The sequence below is a fragment of the Scleropages formosus genome, chromosome 11, assembly GCF_900964775.1.
Source record: "Scleropages formosus chromosome 11, fSclFor1.1, whole genome shotgun sequence".
Lineage (NCBI taxonomy): Eukaryota > Metazoa > Chordata > Actinopteri > Osteoglossiformes > Osteoglossidae > Scleropages > Scleropages formosus.
The window spans coordinates 173,674-192,835 of record NC_041816.1 but is presented as its reverse complement, the minus strand read 5'-3'; the positions used below and the strand labels follow the sequence as shown (position 1 = coordinate 192,835).

Below are 19,162 nucleotides of genomic sequence, written 5' to 3'. Positions count from 1 at the left end.
GACCATCCTCTTCCTCGGGGCTGAGGAATGGCAGGAGCTGTCAGTCTGCAAGTGCAGGGACTCAGAAACAGTCCTGTTGGGAGAATCGTCGTCGTCGTCCTCTTCAGGAACTGTCCCGGACTCTAATTTATTTTGTTGTACACACAACAGATACATTATTAATAGCCAGCTGGGTGGTGACCTATCCTGCACTGGAGTAGTTTAAATTGATAAAGGCTGCTTGTGGGAGGCGTCCCAATCCTTCACATCTTTAGCGTGTTGACAATGGGCTCCTTGGGAATACAACTAATTACTTCACATCTGTATTTATTTGATCCGCATGGAATTATCCTTCTGTCACTCGCGAAAGACGCTGCCAGCCTTGGCTAACAGTAATTCATCTCGGTGACACTTCTGGCATAGTTTAACATCAAAGCAGCTAGAAAATCAATAGAAAAAATAAAGAAGAAGAACTTGCGCTTGCATTTTCAGCTCTGCTGAGACGCAGTGCATAAAACACAGGGCCATAAATAAAAGCGTCTCCTTCCTGCTTGCTCAACCAGCCATCCAGGCCTGCCGTCCCACTATTGATACTGGATACACTGGAACGGCTGGACAGCCTCCTCTGTCCAGTTCTGGCTCGGCTTTTGGCAGTTCATTTTCCATACTAATGATTTAGCGTGTCTTGTTTTACACACCTCGTGCTCATTTCTACAAATTGGGTTTATACCATAAGCTGATGTTACCGCAACAGCAGAAATAGCCATTTGACACTACCAGACATGTATAGGTGTCAGCACAAAGCACAAGGTGAAACTGCAAGAGGAATTTGCTCTGGCGCCCCCTGCAGTTCAGCACCTGACTTTCACACCTTCTGGGCTCCATGAGACCTATGACTGACAGACACGCAACCACGGAAACTACTTGTCCCGAGCAGGGTGGCGGCGGCAAACCGGAGTCTAACCCGGCAACACAGGGTGCACCCTGCAGGAGGAGGGGACGCACCCAGGATGGGACACCGGTCCGCCGCGAGGCACCCCAAGGGGGAACTCGAACCCCAGACCCACCAGAGACCACGCACAAAGCCAAACCCGCTGTGCCACCGCACCCCGCTATCCTACGGCCGACACGCGCTGTGAAACGGTCGGTGCCGAACTGCGCACAACTGCTTTTCCCCGCAGAAACAAGAAAAGTTCCTGCATGATGGAGCTGTTATTGTATACGTTCAGCACATGGTGGGCGCTGCAGCAGAAGTAAGGACGTTGCTGCGCCGAAACCCCCTGCCTCAGGTCTACTGGGCCACTAAGCTGAAGACACACGTTACAAACAATACTCATCCGAACTGTTTCATGTCTGCCTCTGAATTTTTCCCGTTGTTAAAATTCACCACGTCATCTAGAGAATATCCATGCCGGACTGAAAAGAGCTGCCGGATCGAAGGCAATGTCGGTCGAAGCCGTACTACCGAACGGAAGTCTGTGCTGGAGAATAATTCACATCATTTTGTAGGCAATATATCACTGTTTTCAAACCCCAGGCAATTTACTATTTAAATTCTGTTTTGTAAATATTTTTTGCTATTTTCAGCATGCCAAAGCAAGGTGGAAAAAAGCTGACAGCACGCGGTGAAAAATGGATGCAGCTCGGAAGCTGACGGGCAGCGAGGCGGAGAGCGTGCAGTTCCCGCTCTCCCGCGTCTGACGGCGAACAGACGGGCGGCTGCCGCTACGCCTTCCTCGCGCCGACCTGCCGCCGGCCCATCTGTGCATTCTGCCGCGTGTCCGGGGCCTTCGGGCCGAGCCGCGGAAGCCGGCGGCGACCTGCCCGCGAGCGAAGCCGGGCTGGGGCCCCGCGCTCGGGCACGGGCGTGGCGCGACGCGGCCTCGCACGCTGCCGGGTTCCCCGGTGCAAGCCTGCAGCAGTGTCCGCATGTGCACGCGTAAATAAGTATACAAGGGAACGTATACATGATGATTGCATGCTGCTTGTTACATTATATTTCCGTTCCTGCTCTTCAAAGAGGTAATTTTGAAGGACAAAAAAAGAGATTGTTTCCCAAATGAGCCTTCGATACTGCAATGAATAACATACATTTTAAAATATAGGCCAACGCGCTACATGCGGACGCCTCTCTGCACGCGTATCAGTGGTTCAGGCTGTGCCTCTGAAAGGACACCGGAAACTATTCCCATCACGGGAAAGTATTGTAACAAAAAAAGAAAAAAAATTATAGCTCAGACTTAATTTCCCAGCGTCACACATTTGAGGGTAAGTCAATCACCACACTTTTTCAGCATTCATTTTAATTTACAAGGGCTAGAAAAAAAAACCACATTCTGTTCAGAAATGCTTCGGTTTAGTAAATGACTACATGGGTTTACTGTTCAAAACTCGTTACATTCTGACACGTGGATATTAGCTTAAGCGAACAGCGAGCCCATTAGTTGCCTTGACAGGACAGCCCTCTCCCTTCCACGAATGCGGGCCCGTTCGCTCCGCACCGCAGCGCGCTCCTCTGTCCCCGGCGACGGGGCGGCCGATCCGCACGCTCCGCGCGTAGCCCGTCTTACGAAGGCCACCGAGCCGAGAGCGGTCGATGGACCGACGCAAAACCCAGAGCGCGGTCAGGCACCGAGGACAGTTGGAAATCTTTTCGTTGCCATCAGCACGCAAAACCAGATCTCGGAGCACAGCGGCAACGCGCCCGTAGAGATCGCCGTGCAGATGCCGCGCCGCAGAAGGCGAGGGAACCGTCCGGAGAAGCGCCTAATTATTTTCGCACCCGCTTCCGCCGGCGGCTCGCGGTAGGCCCAGCGGCGGTAGGCCCAGCGGCGGCAGGAGCCACGCAGCAGGCGGCCTTGCGTTCTCGTCAGCCCCGGTACGCAGCATCACCGCGAAGACTAGTAAATAAAGACACCGCTGAATGAATAATGCATCCTACTGGTTTCCAGGACCTCCTTGCTCAGGGAGGATCGGCTGCTTGAAATGCAAAAATGTAATTAAATAATTAAATTAGCGCTAATTAACATGAAAGTGTTGATTATTTAAGCGCAAAAAGGGGGGAAAAAAACTATTCAACTTCTTAATCATTCTTGTTCACACAGCATTTCCTTTCGCTCAGCCGCCCTAAGTGCAAATAAAGCATCCCATCTGCTCGTAATTAGGTCTAAATAATTTCAGACTATGTAGCTTATCATTTTGACTGCACATTTGATTAAAGCCAGTGTAGGAGACTTGAGAGCCTGGATTTCCCTGATGAGACTCCTTGCTTGCCTTGCCTTGCCCTGCCCTGCCCTGCCCTGGACACTGACATTAGAAATAGCGAAACCAATAGACGTGGCCTGGAAACACTGAACCCTCATAAAGTCAAAAAAACGGGGGTGGCGAGTAGGGGGCTGAAGGGGGGGCTGGGGGGGGGCTGAAAGGAAACATAAAAACACAAGGATGTAAAATCTCAATCCTTTCTAGTTCATTTCCTATAAATGCAAGGAAATTACAACAAATCACCACTGCTTGCATCTAAAGCGGCCCAGCGTAATGACTTTTTATTTGCTTAATCTCCAAATTAAATGGCGTTTGAAGCGAAAGGCTCTTTTCCCCGATATTATTACTCTCATCATCTCGAGCACATTTTCCTGCCGAGACCAATTTGAATAAGACAAGAGGGCCCTCCCTGAACTCAATAAAGAAGCTATAATGCGTCGGGTAATAGTGGCGTCTGATGGATCTGCAGGCGGTGGAGTGAGCTACCTAATGATGAGATGTGGATAATAGTCCTTCTGGAAGACCTGATGTGTTTCCAGTTGGTTGCCAGATGCTGGAAATCAAGACGAACATTGATCAGTGACAGGACACTGCGCATATTCATCAAATCACTCCAAAGGAGGGGGTGAGGGGGGCGAAAAAACAGGAATCAAGCTTGTCTCCCTCTTGCTTTAACAGGAACGAGCCAAGCATAAATTATATTAATTAAATCAATTACATACTTAAAAACATCTTCACCCAATTAATTCAATTAGCCAGTTACATGATGCTACTGGCAGGGGAAGATTAGAGGGTTTAATTAACAGAATATGAATGTATAAACCACCAAAACATACACAGAGTGAAGGCAAACATAAATGAAGTTGTGATCACTAATTAAAAGGCTGTCTGCATTCATAAAGATGTTACCAAAAAATGACAGCCTTGTCAAGGCAGTGCGCTTTGTGTTCCATTCTTTTCGAACAAGTGAAAACTGACAGTGGAAATTATCCTCTCTGGCTATATATTAATCATGTTTATGTCTCCGTTTGGCATATTAGGAGTGCGTCAAAATACTGCGGGTATGTTTGGAGAGCCCTTTACGGCGCTGATGTTCTTAAGGAAGCGTAGCGCTAAGAACAGGGGGATTTCAAAGGAAGCGCTGGGCCGCTATTGCGGGAACGTGCGGATATATGAGCGGCGAAGGGCTGAAAGCTGTGTGCGCAGCGAAGCAGCGCCGCTGGAGTGCTAGCGCTGCGTGAGCGTGACAGCTGGCGGGCTGTGCTCACCTCCGCCCCGCCGCGCACGCTCTCCAGGTGTCGCAGGCGACGCGCCCGCAGGGCCCGCGTGCGGCGGGCCGTCCGAGCGGGCCGAGCCAGGCGGAGGAGCCACGGCGGACCGCCCCGAGCACGCGGGTCACGTGAGAACCGCGGCCCGACGTTGCGGCGGGACCCGAGTTAACCGCCGGCTCCCTGGCAGGCCGGTGCTCCGTTCGACGCTGCTCCCTGTTCTCGTCTCAAGGACCGTGGGCACCATACGCTCCCAAAGCATGCTGCTGCTGACAGAGCATGACAGTCTGTTCCTGGATGTCTGTGCCATCGCCCGCCAAGAAATCTCAGAGACCGGGATCGCCGAATCCATAGATCGGGATCATTGAATACGTAGACCAGTATCGGCCACGCCCACGCCATCGGAACAACGAGGCACACCTGGGGCTCGGCGCAGACAGACGCATAAAAGGCTGCGGCAGAGCAAGCGCTAACGTGGAACCTTGCTCAGCCTTAGGGGCTGCCGCGCCCTCCCGTCCTCTTCCTAGCTCCCTTGACCCCCCCCCCCCCCCCCCCCCCCGTTGTCCGCCTCAACTGTTTGTGATCATCGGCCTCTTGCTTGTTCATCGGCCTCGTCTTTTGGATTTCCCTTTCAATGACGTACGCACCTCTGAGACCTTCGCCTGTCCTGTGACATCGATACTTGGATTTTCCATAATAAAGCCTCTTGCTGCCCTGTGCTTGGGTCCGTCGCTTCCTTCCGGAACAAACCATGGCAGAATCGCTGAATCCCTAGACCAGTGTCACTGTCATTTATTCTTAAAGTTTTCTGTCTGTTTAAATTCACAGCAATTGTTTTGGTTTTATTCAGCAAACAGCTTTACAGCTCACAACGCTAATTGAATGGGTCACAGTATGTACATAAGAACAACTATAATCATAATGAAGAAGAACCACATCACTAACAAAAAAGGGCCTCAGAATGCACATATGAATGAAAAACAAACTCTCATTGTAACATTCTTGAGTTAAAAGTCGTTGCTTGTTTCTGAAAGTAATAAGAAAATGGAATGTGTTTAGAGTCAGATATACGACTGACACATGAGTACGAACTGTACATATTGTAATGTCGCAGCACTTGTTACGACTGTCCATTGATCACCACGAATTGGACGGATTGTGCTTATTTTCATTTTTATAATTATTTTAATAATCTATTCTCCAACATGGAAACAGCTGGCAACAGTAGACAGAAAACCGCACAACACAAAGAGAGAGCAAGTTCCTTTCAGGTCCATTATGTTTCAGCTGTTGTATTTTAGCTCCTCACAACGAAGCCTGCATGATAAAAATATTAATGGATTGATGTTGGATGAGCTGCTTCGAAGCCAACTGTTTGTTTGTTTGTTTGTTTGTCTTGCTAAAGCAAGCACTGCTGGCAAACTGACCCTTACTGAAAGAGAGAAAAGACTCGATTCTTTTCGTCTAGTCTGAAACTAAACTTTTACCCAGAGAAATTGTCTCTGATCACTCAGGGACCGTTTCAGAGTTGGTTTAACCGCACATGTTCAAGCGCAGCTATTTAAACATCGGCAAGGTAACATTTACACGTAACGTTAACCATCCAGCCCTGTATCGTGCAGAAAGTTCCTTATTTCAGTCAAACCTGGACTGTCTCTCGTAACATGAGACTGAATGAGCCCAAATAATTCCTCTCGCACATACACAATGTCTGTGAAAGCCCGTTTAATGTTAGAGCAAATTATCTCCGACATAGGGGCGCCATGGCGGCGTAGCAGCCGCGGGTTCGAATGAGGCGCGGTCTGTGCGGACTTTGCACGTTCTTCACGTGTTCGTGTGGGTTTCCGGCGGGCGCTCCGGTTTCCTCCCACAGCTCAAGGACGTGTTTCAGGTGAACCGGTGACTCTAAATTGCCTTTAGCGTGTATGTGTGTGTGACCGAGTACGTGCGATTTCCCTGCATTGAAGTGGCACCCTATCCAAGGTGCAGTCTGCCTTGCACCCTGTAGTTCCAGAATAGGCTGTACGTTAGAAATATTAGAATATTCAAATGTTTTTTTTTTTCATGCTTGCGCATCAAATAAATGTTTGTTTCATATGCCACCAAACTAAAGGTTGCTGCACATTATCAATGAGTGCAGGCTTCAAAATCAATCAAAAAAAATGAATAAAGACAACAGCTACTGCCTCTGAAAGTTTGGCAAATCTGTGGTTTTTATAAATTCCGGGAACTTATCATTTAGTTTTCAGCCAAAAGATGATACAGAGAGCAGAGGCACCATAATTGATGTTGCGCTATTACTATTGTGGAAGGGTCCGATTGTGTACATGCAAGTATGTAGTTACAACTAACAGATTTTCTGCATCCATTAAAGGCACAGTAGCTAATGACATTGTAAAGCAGCCAATAAGTGCCTTCCCTGCAGCAATCAATCACAAGTTGGCATGGCTCTGGTCAATTATGGTTGGGGGACAATTTTAGCATTTGCTTATTTATTCCTCCGTTTGGACTGCTTTGGGGGTCTCAATTCTGACAGTTCTCTTTCTCAGGGAATACATTTGCTCTCACCGGTTTCATAATTAACCCCCACCCACTTTTTTCTGCAAACAGCATCTGAGTTTTCCTGCTTAAAACACTTATTCGTGGACCCGTGACATGCCGGTCGATCTCGAACTCGTCTCAACGCATGCTGAAGTAAGTGGATAACTTACTTTGGCTGAACAAAGGATAACCTAGAAAAGTGCATATTTCAATTTTGTGAGATAATGGAACATTAGAATTTGATTTAGTCCATATATGCAGCTTACTAAAGAGAGCACTCTTTATGTACACCCTCAAGGAGCAAGGAAAAAGGCTAGAGTTCAGTTCAGTTGTTTTCTCTAGGGGGCAACATAAAGGTGCCCCTGCAATACTGGAATACACAAAAGAGACTTCTTTTTCTACCTTGTCTTTTTAATATCCATCGATATTGACCAAAATTACAATACGCATTGTTCTTACGTGTTGCTCTTACTGCTTGTTGGCCTCATTTCTCTAATTGCCATTGTTTCTGCACCAAGGCAGACCACTAGCTGGTCTATATCCCTTTATTAACACCGCTATTAAAAGTGCATAATTGTTTTTATAATTTGAAACATTAAGTTTTTTATGTGGGCATAACAGCACCGATTTTGCAACGAGCGCCTGCTGTAAGACAAAATGCGAAGTTGAATAGGCTCTTTCTCCGATTCTGCTTGCTCGCTGCTTTTCCTGCCGTGAATCTCTCGTGGAGCGAAGGCACCTGCCAGGTGCTGACAATTTTCTTTTGAAAGGCACACATCTGTTTTAGGGCAGAGAGGGAAAAAAGGAAAGGAGAAAAAAAAGAGATGACAAAAATGAAGTGTGAGGGTACCTCTGCCGGCACAGAAGGCGCGTCGGAGAAGTGCTGGCTGGCGCCGCAGAGCCGTTGAGGCGGTGGGCAGAGGGCCAGTGGGTGCCAGTTGGGGAAAGCGGGCGCCCATCTTATTGGCATGCAGGCCCAGGTACCCGTTCCTGTCTTGAGACAGCTGTAAAGCACCAGCCCATGGCATAGCAATCAGGCGCTGGCTCCCCTCGAAGAATGCTGATCCGCTGCAATCTGCAGCCCTCTCGGTCTAGCGGCCGTCTTGCGTGTCGGCCCGCATAAGGCGGAATGACAGCTTCGGCGCTGCTCCTTGTGACAAGCCCAGGATACAGGGGAGGACCAGGCAGAGCAGAGGAATGAGGGGAAAGGAGCTCTGAAACAAATGGTGACCTTTGGAAAGATTAATTTGTTTACCAACAAATGTTCTTGCTGTCATAGCCAGGCTGGGTGACCTTCACTTCCCTGTCTCCAGGTTGAGAGGATTCTGACTGTAGTCATCTGTTACCGCAAACTTCTCTATCACTCCGTGTCCTGGCCGTGACAGCAGCCGTGGATTAATTTGCTGGGTTTCAGGCAACGAATGGGGCTGGAAATTCAGTCCATCATCATATAATAACGTCCAATTCGTCTCAATTAGCTGTAATGATTCCTATAATAATTCCTAATCAAATTTTCCCTCAAGGATGAACAAGCCTGTATTGATGTGCTGTATTCAGCTAAATGGAAGGAGCAGAAAGTCAATATCCTTGATAGAAAAATTCATAAAAGCAGTAAGCTTGCACAATGGGAATAGCGTTCCAATAACAAGACCACAAGCTTCCCAACCCAATAATCCCTCACGTGTAGTGCAAACTTCATACTTAATTCAACTGAGGCAGCACTAAGATAATTCCATTTCATACTACACTCTTTCAGTCATAGCCAATTTTGCCGCTGAAATAACTGAACTGTGCAAATTTGCAGATTTAATTTTCTTCTAGGTCCGTGCAAGAAGAAATTTTCCTAAAGTAAAGCAAAAGTATATATCTAACTGGTTTATAAACACATTAGGATTGTGTTTCAAGGAAATGCCCCATCAAACCAAACAACAGTAACACCACCCAACCTATTAATAATAATACTACTGTCATTTAAGAATCCATTGAAAGAATGACAGCTGCAGAACTTCAGTTAAATATCATTTATCATGGTTATGATAAATGCTTCTCGCCCTTCAGCAACACACTTTATGTTAGCACTCAGTTTTAGAGCTCTTTAAAGCTTCTGAACAAGTGCAAAATAATGCGGCTGCACGTTGTGACCGGGACCACACGTTCGCCGCTAAGCGAACACCCCGGTGATAGGGGTTCAGGTAGCACTGTGGACAAAATCAGTGCCATACTGTGCGAAATGAAAAACGTAAAGCATTGTGTGTCATTTTCAGAGAGCTATTTGCTATCATTCGTGTCGCTACTAACTACTAACTGAATGTCTTTACATTTCTTGAGGAATTAAAAGTTACTATGGGAGGCTGGGGGTGCGACGAAGGATCCCAATGACTTGCTCCAATGCAGAACATTGACCTTCACACAATCAAGCCTCTACCTGAAATCTCATAAAATTATGAATTATGCTGGTGAGTCACGGCTTCTGTGAGCCCTTCCTCCATTTACAAAATACAAATGTCGGTGGCACGGCGGTGCAGCGGACAGCGCTTATGTTTCACGCTGCATATGCTGTGCGAGAGGCCACGGGTTTGATCCTTGCTCAGTCTATGCGGTCTGCATGTTCTGCTCGTGTCTGCGATGATTGCGTGCCACACCCGAAGACACGCTTCAGGTAGAACTGCGACTCCAGATTGTCCGTAGAGCGTGAGGGTGTGTTACATTGCTTTTGAGTATGAAGGAGCCTGAGGAAACGACTCTAGGTAGTGTATCGTACTGTGCGTAGCACTGTAAGTCACCATGGATGCAAAGGTATCGACTAAACCCTACATAATATTCACTACGAGTTGATTTGGAGAAAAACATCTGCTGAATGAATAAATGAAACGAGAAGCATCCAAATGAAAAACTTTATCAGGGAAAATGGGAATCCCTTTAAATTTTCCAGCAGAAAAATTACTTGCCAATATTAAATTATTTTATGCAAGGATATTTCACATCACTGGCATTGCAGTCCACCTCCAAATGCAGCCACCTTTCCAAATTTGTCACCGCGGGAAACGGAGAATCTGTTGGATTGTCGTCATCGGCACGTTCATATTTTCATCAAACCGCACTTGGTCGCACAACTTAATTCACGAGCACCGAAAGCTGCACGGGAGGTGAGGTGGGAGCGGAAAATATTACTGGGACACATAACAGCACTGCATTGTGACATCTCAGAGTGACTGTCTTTCCAGAACATAGGAGTATCAGTAACGGCACGAGGGCAGGTCTTTCCAAGAAGAGACATCAGCGTTGGATCTCAGAAAACTTTATCTTTCTAATGCATGATAAAACATCTTTATTATGATACCAAGACTTGCAAATCATGCCATAAATGCATAGATTTAGTTAGAAGGGTAAACAAAAGCCCAAGGCAAAATATATTATAGTCTGTCAGATGTTGAGAATCAATATGAAAGTAAGATAAATGTATATATTTTTCCTACATTTGATGCTGATTTTCAACATCTGAAAGACTGTAATTCTATGATTCAAAAATCAAAAGCATGATGAGTGGCTCATATGTGTAAGTAAGGACAGAAAAGACAAAGAAACATTCGAGCTCCACATGAGGATCAAGTGGACACTTAACATTGACTCAGTAAAGCGCAGCTAAGAGAACTGCAAACTTGTTCTTCTTTTGTATCTTCGTAAACCACCATCATTATAATGAGGCAGAGCAACTCTTAATTCTCTTATTCACTACTATTATCATCATTATTAATTATCATATCATATGTATGTGGGTGGGTGGGTGTATCCACCCGGCGGGAAAACATTTGCACTTCTTCGACGGTACGCAGTTTTAATGCGAATTTAGCTGTACTGCGTGCATGTTTTTTTTTTTTTTTTTTTTTTTTTTCTGGGCCCGTAGTTTTTGCGCCAATTTTACGATTTTGACAAAAGAAATGAAGATCCGCCCTCTGCCTACGGAACTGTTCCTTTATTATTAACCCAGCGAAGCTAACACGACTTCAGAAGTGGGTACATGTTTCATTTCGTAACATCACATTATTACGGGATTCCGCAAAACTCCCCAGATGCTCCAAATTTCTTTTTTGCTTCGTGTTTATTCTACAGTTTAACAATAGCGTGACGTTGCAGTAACACAGAGGTCACGTGACTCTCTTCGTCGCCAACTGGTGTTACACTCGGAAACAGTCCCTCCTGCTGTGTTGGATGAGAAGCGCAAGGTTCCGCATCACCCTACACGCGAGCCAGTAGAGCACTTTTGTTCCACGGATGTGGTCCCTCTGCCGCAGTGGCCGACAGCTGAAAGGTTCCGCGAGAGCCGGTCCGTGCGCCTCTTTTCAGCCTTTAAACATGTCTGCTGCGCAGGACGGCGAGGCGGGAGCGCTGCCCTGCGTCCTCATTACCAGCTGCGACGGCCAGTTTGAAGAAGAAGAGCTCATTAAACGTGAGTAATCGCCGCAGTATAACTGGTACATGAAAGTGTATTTTTTTTTGGCAACTATTATATCACCTGGCCTTCCTCCTTTGCTTCTGGACCAGGCTGATTTTTCTTTTATTTACCGTGGTTTTCATGTTAAAACTTGTCAGTAAATTCATGTCACGGTAAGTGATCAGCATCAGCGAATTAACAACGCCGTGTCTGTCTGAGAAGAAGTCTTTCTTTTCGCGGTTTTGTGTGTATCTCTCTCTCTCTCTCTCTCTCTCGTAACATCGGATCCCCACTTTAAACTGCCCAGGCTGCAGGCTTTTTCTGCTAGACAGCTCAACTTCAAGCTGAGCTCTTGTTTAGTTCGCATGACGTGCGGCACGGCGGCGAGTTCGCTCTCCGCTCGTCGGTGCCGCACCGCGCTGCTTGCCTCGCGTTACGAACGACTCTCCTCGTAAATCGCGTGCGAACCGCGGCCCTCGTGGTCACGTGACACGGCGAAGACGGCATTTTGCGTGAATCAGTGCCCTGCTGCTGGCATTCATAAGTGTGTGTGTGTATATATATATATTATATATATGTGTGTATAATTACACGCTACAAAATCTATGCGTTATCGTTACCTCGGAGGCATTGATTCTGATGAGTCACGTTAGAGTTAAACTTTCAAAGATGATGAGGTCCTCTAGATGGAAGCTGAGCCGAATGATTGTCACCTCTGATTATATATATATATATATATATATATATATATATTTTTTTTTTTTCCATTAAACGGCTCTTAAGAAGCGGGTGGTTTATCACAGTTCAGTTCTCCCCGAGCGACGTGTTCCACAGAGTTCACGGCCCACTTTGTGTCACATGTCCCGCTTCCCTCCATCTTCCGCTGCTGCGTGTCCGGAGAGTTGCGCGCTGCGCCCAGCAGATGGCGCTGTTCAGCCGGAGTGCGGAGGGCCTTTTTCTTCTCCCGGCGACGCTCGCTCGGGCTTTCCATTCCCCCACTCTTGTTCTCACTTGCGTATTTTTAGCTAGTCTTCACGTGTCCATCTGCCGTTTGTTTACAGTGGCACTGGTTATTATGAGTGGCACTTGTTGCTTTTGTGTTTTTCCTAAGCTGAGCGGTATGAACAACCTTAGGGCGCTTATGTAAAATAATAAGTAAAGGTGAACAACTGGTGATGTAAGAGACATTCAGTGTTGAAAAAGTTCATTTTTTTTTCTTTTTGGAAAAAATTTCTACATAAACAGTTTTCTACCGTAAGATATTTGATGTCAGTGACATTGCAATACATCTCCAAATGCAGTACCTGTACGGAGCCGTTGCCTTCGGACCCAAAGGTTGCCGCTTCGAATCTCGCCTAATGCTGCTGCTGTGCTCCTGTCCTGAGCGAGGTACTTATCCTCAGTTGCTCCAGTAAAACTACCCATCTGCGTAAATTGGTAAAGAATTAGTATTCTACCATTGTAAGGTGCTTTAGAGAAAAGCATCAGTTAATGAGTAAATGTAAAACGTATTCTTTAGAGAGAGGAGGCACGGTGGTGCAGGGAGTAGCGTTGTCGTCTCGCAGCACCTGGGTGGTGGGAAAAGGACGCGGCTCCGGCGAGTTGGCGCCTTCTCCTTGTGCCCGCGTGGGTTTCCTCCCACCCTCCGAAGACGTGCTCTTCGGGTGGATTGGCCGCTCGAACAAAGTCGTACGTGGCGCGAGCGATTGGAGGGAACGTGTTTTCCCGGTGTATGTATGGATGAGTGATTCATTGCAAGTAGCGCATGGAGCGTTGTAAGTCACCTTGGGTGAATAAGGTGTGTGGGCTGATGACGGTACATAGGAAGTCGCTTTGGAGAAAATGAATACGCATAAATGTAGCGTATGTGTGTGTATATATACTGTATATAATTTAGATATGAAGATAATATAGCTAAGAGTTCTCCAAACTACCGACCTGCAGCCTGGAGCCGTAAGCGAGCGGAACACGTTTCGTTGAAATGAATAGACGTCGTCGACCGTTGCGGTCTCGGTCCGTTTCGGGAAGTCGCTCGCATCCAGACTTGGAGAGGAGTTTAATTGACTTTTCACTGAATGAAATGCACTCGACCCACTATGTGTGGCGTAAACACAGTGCTCGACCACAGTCTACCACAGCATTGTTGTTACAGGGTGGGTGAGGACTCGGATTACTCATCCTCTCCTCTCCTCTCCTCTCCTCTCCTCTCATCTTGAGCAAAACCAGATGTGAGCTGCGCTCAGCTCATGCAAAACTTGGCTGGCTCGGGTCAGACTTCCGTCCTTTTCTTCACCTCGTTCTCTTGAAACGGCAAGACAAAGTCCGCTGAGCGGCGTTCCTAACAAAAGCAGATGTCTGACTCAGTTTTCTATTTCCGTCTTACGAGTGTAATACTCTAGAAAAAACGTGACGTTGCTGCCAGTGCTGAGCATTTGCTGTAGGAGCTGGTTGCCGGTGTGCGAGTGACGGCCTGATGCATCACGCTCAACGCACACCCGCTGCAACCGTACTGATGGTAAAATACAAAGTGATGTTATGACGCAACTTTGCTTTTTCCCACAACCTCAGTAATAAAAGGAATTTAAAAAAAAAAAAAAACAGTTCTTAACTGGAAGGATTATAAATGGAGTGATTTGCAGGGTGGTGCACGATATAAAGCAGATTAAGGCCGTGCTGAGCTGAATATTCCTTGTACTGCGGTAATTGCCAGAAGTTATCTTAAAGTCATCTCATTTCAGAGATCCTCGGTGTAGCCACCTTGCCAGAGCCCTCCAAGCAGCAGGGGGTGGTGCGCTGGTATCCGTGGACCATCAACAACAAGTACTACACCGCGGACGTCGGCCTGTGCGTGGTGCCGAGCCCCTTCGAGGTGACGGCAGAGGTCGCCCGTTCGCTGCAGGCCTTCATCGTCTATTTCGACAGCGCGGAGGCGAGTGGCGGACTGTTGGTGTTTGGTCTCCCTGTCCTGTGTGTCTTGGCCCGAGTGGACTCTTAACCTTGGTTTCCCTTGCCTTCAGAGCAGGGGTCTGGACAGCGTGGGCCCCTGGCTGGCTGTGGTGGAGGAGCTGGCTCCGGAGGTGCTTATCCTGGTGTGCGACCGCGTGCACGACAACGGTGGGTGGCTCGTGTCGGCTCGGTTCGCGGCACGCGGACTCCCGCGGCGATGCCGCAGGGGAATGTGTGCGTGTGAGGGAGAAACAGCAGCGCTGTCGTTGCAGGAGTGAGTCGACAGCAGGCGCAGCAGTGGTGTCTGGCCCATGCCTTCGAACTGGTGGAGCTCAACCCCGAGGACCTGCCGGACGAGGACGGTGAGATGGCGGAGACGCAAACGCTTAAACGCCGCACCGTGGAACCCTGCGCCGTCGTACCTTCCTTGCGTTCGCCGCTGAGCTCCGTGAAGAACTTGCCAGGGAGCTTGTTGATGCCTCAGGCAGCTCCGTCACTTCCATTTTTAACATTTTTAATGAGAAACGCTCAGTTCCAAAATGAACTAAATTGTGGTAAAACCAAGTGCATTTGCCCCGCAGCTAACCGTGTTGGCATAAAAATAAAATATTTTACAAGTGTTACGACAGACCTTTTTCTCTCCAGCGCAACGTTCTACGCATAATCACTTGGCATCATCTCATACTTGGAGGAGGTGGGATGAAGCAACGTGTTTTGTAAGAAGTAAACGAAGAGATGGCTGGCGTGCACGTTGACGACAGCTGAATTATAACGTCCAAAATACAGAGGGCATTTGTCCAAAATGGGACAGCTGGTAGCACAGTGGGTAGCCCTGCTGCCTTTGGACCTAAAGGTTGCAGGCTTGAATCTCACCTCTCCCCCTATAGCACCCCTGAGGAAGGCACTTATCCGAAATTGCTCCAGTAAAATTACCCAGCTGTGTAAATGGGTAAACAATTGTTGGAAAAAAGAAAAAAAAAAAAAAATCTAAATATTCTAAGTTGCTTTGGCGAAAAGCATCTACTAAATGAACGTGTAAAATGCAGTGCTCCCTACATAATTGCTATAAATTATGCTAATAGGTGGAAAATTTCTATATTTTCACCTTTTTTTAATTTTTTTTGTCTGTGACAACACATAGCGTATTTACATAATATTACTTCCAGGATGTCAGTATGAAAACTGCAAACTGAACATTGAAGTGCTGAAATAATGCCAGAAACGTGGTGCTAGTAATAAGTAGTAGCGAAGGATTTCAGCTGTGTGTAGAAGCAGGGTTTGTTTATAATGGGGAGCAGGCAAGATCTTAAGGTTCTTTTTTATTTTTTTTTTAGTTCAAATGGATAAAAATGGTCCAAGTATTGACGCTGGCTGTGATTATAAATAGGCCAGATGTGAGGCAAGAATGAGATTTTTCATTTCTCACAGCCTCTTTGCTCTGTCATACTTGCTGCAATTTCTTCGTAGATGATTTTCCAGAGTCGACGGGAGTGAAGAGGATCGTCCAAGCGCTCAACGCAAACGTGTGGTCAAGCGTGGAGATGAAGGACGGTAAACCGATGTTTCACTTGTGCTGCTCAAATTATCATCATAGCTTTTTTATTGACTCGGTGTTGAGTCACGCTGCACATTGTGCATCTGTGTGTTCCACCAACACAGCTATTTGAGTGTATCTGGGCTACAGTTATTAAACAGCATTAAAACATTTATTGCAGAAGCTTCTACTTATTTGGCATATTTCATATCAATCTGTTTTGGTTTTTAGCTAGTGCCCATTTCGTTACTGCAGCCCGCCTTGTTCACCTGCTTTCGTCCAGGCTGGCTTTTGGGAAAGAGGAACTACTCGATTTCACCGGCTACCTTCATTTCACATATTTCATGCTATTTGAGCTCTCGGTGCTTCGGTGACGGGCAGAATCGTGTCAAGGACTGGAGCCGAGTAGCCCTACGTTACAGCACTTTTATATCTCTAGCGAGCTCGCGTCCGTTTCAGGATGAGCCCGTGGATGTGGCTTCTCTTACAAAAATGACAAGAGCTCTTCAGGCTTGGGTTTAATGAATGCCTGGAGATTCCTGTACTTGTTACTATATAGTCATGTTTTTAAATCTCCCCGTGTTGTTCTCTTGTAGAGCACAACCAGGGGTTTGGTCTGATGAGCAGCCTGGTGGCATCCCGACACAACAACCCTCGTCCCAAGCAGGATTCTAACGTCAGTTCCCCCCACGCCTGCCGGCCTCCTCTAGCCATCAAAACGCGGCGGTGTCGGTGTACGCTGTAGTCCGAGACTAAGCTGAACTCAAATAAGCAACGGACTGAAAAATAAATAAATATTCTTGTGTCTGGCTGCATTTGTTTTTTAGAACAATGTTTCTCTTTACTAAGAGATTCAATATATAAAATTCACAATTTTGTAAAAGGTACCTTTTCTCCAGTACTCTTCAGTGGTAAGGGCTGTGACCTAAAAAGAAAGTGACTTTTTAAAAAAAAAAAAAAAAAATAATAATAATTTGACATTAATTGCCTGTAATTAAGCTTTACTTTTCAGAATAATTCTTCACCATGCTGCTTGCAGTCCCCACCATTGCCAGTAGAGGGAGGAGACGATGGCAGAGAGGAGGAAAACACCGAAATGGCTGCCAACGGCGATACGGGGGTCAACGCGCTGGGTGAGCGAACACCAGTTGGCTGCATTTTCAGTTTGTCAACACGACTGTCATTGATGGTCTTTCCCTTCCCAGACCCCATGACAGACATCGACATCCAGGAGCTAGCCAGCCTCACCAATGGCGATGCAGATGCTGAAAATTTTGAGCGACTCTTCACAAAGCTGAAGGAGATGAAAGGTAACAATGACATGGGTTGGGGTTGTTTAGGATCTGCTTTAGCAGTGGAGTACAAAAGTTCCTTGAAGTTTAAGAAAAGTCAGGCTAAGTTATCATTAATCTAGTCCTGTAGTTACTTTGGGTTAGAGGGGTAAAAGGGTATAATTTCCTTCGTACCTCCTTTACCACAGACAAAGCATCGTCGTTACCTCACGAAGAGCGGAAAGTTCACGCAGAAAAGGTAACGCCCCACTCCGTTCTACAGAGCTGAAAAAACCCTATTTGATTTCCATCTGTGTAGTTGCTCCTCCACAGGATTCAAGGGATGATGACATATTGCTGAAGCGCTTTAGTTAAAATGTAAATATGCACCCTTAATGTTTTTTGTTAAAGATCCTGCTGAAAGAGGTCTTCCACAGTGTTGTGTAAAAGTTTGCAGCATTAAAGTACAATAAGAAACTTCTTGCTGGATTTTACTATTAATTTTTAATGTATTAATTTAGCCAAATTTCCTGATACTTGTCATTAGGTTGAGAAGCAACATGCGGACACCTTAAGTTTTAACAGCTTAATTGCAGAGGTGTCTAGAAGGACAGCACCTGTAGTTGTGCAGTTTGCTTCTTGGAACTAAGTGTATTTAGCTGTTCGGGGATCCTTTTTTTTTTTTTTTAATATGCACGAAAGGTAACATGCTAATGACAAGACATTCAAATAACATTTGAAAGACCACATTGTACTTTGACAGTACTTGCTGAGTGCTTGAAGTGAGTGAGGTTGCCAGCAGAATCGGTGAGGAAGTGGCAGTTAATAACTTGCATCTTGTTTGTTTTTTTTTTTTTTAAATTTCAAACTGGTGGGGGTGTTTATTTTTAGGTTGCTAAAGCTTTCTGGATGGCGATTGGGGGTGACCAAGATGAGATCGAAGGACTGTCCTCAGGGGAGGAAAGCTAACACTCAGCCCCCAGCTGCCTCCATTCCTTCTACTCTTCTGCTGTCAGCTGATGAGTCCCTTTCCCTACACCCCCCGTGGAGCTGGGGTGATGAAGAGGAGACTAGTAGGAGGTGAAGAGGCCCTTTGTGTCTGTTATACTTCTGTCTCTCCACTGCCACCTTAGGCCATCAAATCCATAGTTGAAGGACAGTGACTATCAAACATGTAATTGAACCAGTGGCTCCCTCGTATCTGCAAGGTGTAATACCACGTTAACCTAAACTATCATCCCAAATAAGGTCAGATGTTATGTGCTTAGTTTGAGATTGTCCTTCACAGTGGACTCAAAGCAAGACAATGCATAAATATGCCCACCTTTTCCAGTATATTACTGCATATATACCCGTTTGACTTTGGTTTACATTTTGTAGATGTTCAGGAAGTTTTTCAGATGCCTGCAAAGATTGGGGGGGGCACGAAAGGAAACAAGCAGTACTTCTGTAATCGTTTCTACCAGCCTGTGTATGCCTATGTTGGAAAACACTTCTGGCAACAGTTCTGAGTTAGTTGTTTAATTAAAAAAAAAAAAAAAATCCATGGGTTCTGTGATGTTACTACAGCTGATGGTCTGTCCCTGGCTGCTCTATCATCAGCAGCCATCTTCTTGCAGAGCTCTGTGCAGATGCAGACTACGTTAGCTGTAACCTAGCAACGCACACTTAAGCGTGTTGCTGAGTTGATTCATAGTGTCTGCTGGGGAGAGCTGATGGCACAAGGCTTACCATTGCCAAGTGAAACTACAGCTTATAGATGATCTGAACATCCCCGATGAGTTGGTACCAATTGCAACATGCAATGTCACCATTTGAAGAGAAAAAAGTTTCAGTTCACTTAAACTGTAGGTGTGACAGTGGGGAAGCTTGCTGTGTTACACTTCAACAGCCTACCTTTCTGCAAGTCCAAAGGGGGTGGATCTTT

General features: G+C 46.4%; 1 protein-coding gene across 2 annotated transcripts; it reads left to right on the top strand.

The window, feature by feature from the left end:
- The first annotated feature begins 11,262 nt into the window (after nt 1-11,262).
- Nucleotides 11,263-18,777, top strand: aagab (alpha and gamma adaptin binding protein). Of its 2 annotated transcripts, none has more exons than XM_018752406.2 (10): nt 11,263-11,499; nt 14,223-14,413; nt 14,502-14,598; nt 14,703-14,792; nt 15,898-15,981; nt 16,561-16,640; nt 17,004-17,097; nt 17,170-17,274; nt 17,445-17,494; nt 18,127-18,777. In XM_018752406.2, the coding sequence occupies exons 1-10, from the start codon at nt 11,325-11,327 to the stop codon at nt 18,202-18,204; spliced, it is 1,044 nt and encodes a 347-aa protein (XP_018607922.1). In that variant the 5' UTR covers nt 11,263-11,324; the 3' UTR covers nt 18,205-18,777. The 2 variants fall into 2 exon arrangements, with proteins under 2 accessions (XP_018607922.1, XP_018607921.1); XM_018752405.2 differs by having other exon boundaries at nt 16,977-17,097.
- The last annotated feature ends 385 nt before the right edge of the window (nt 18,778-19,162 follow it).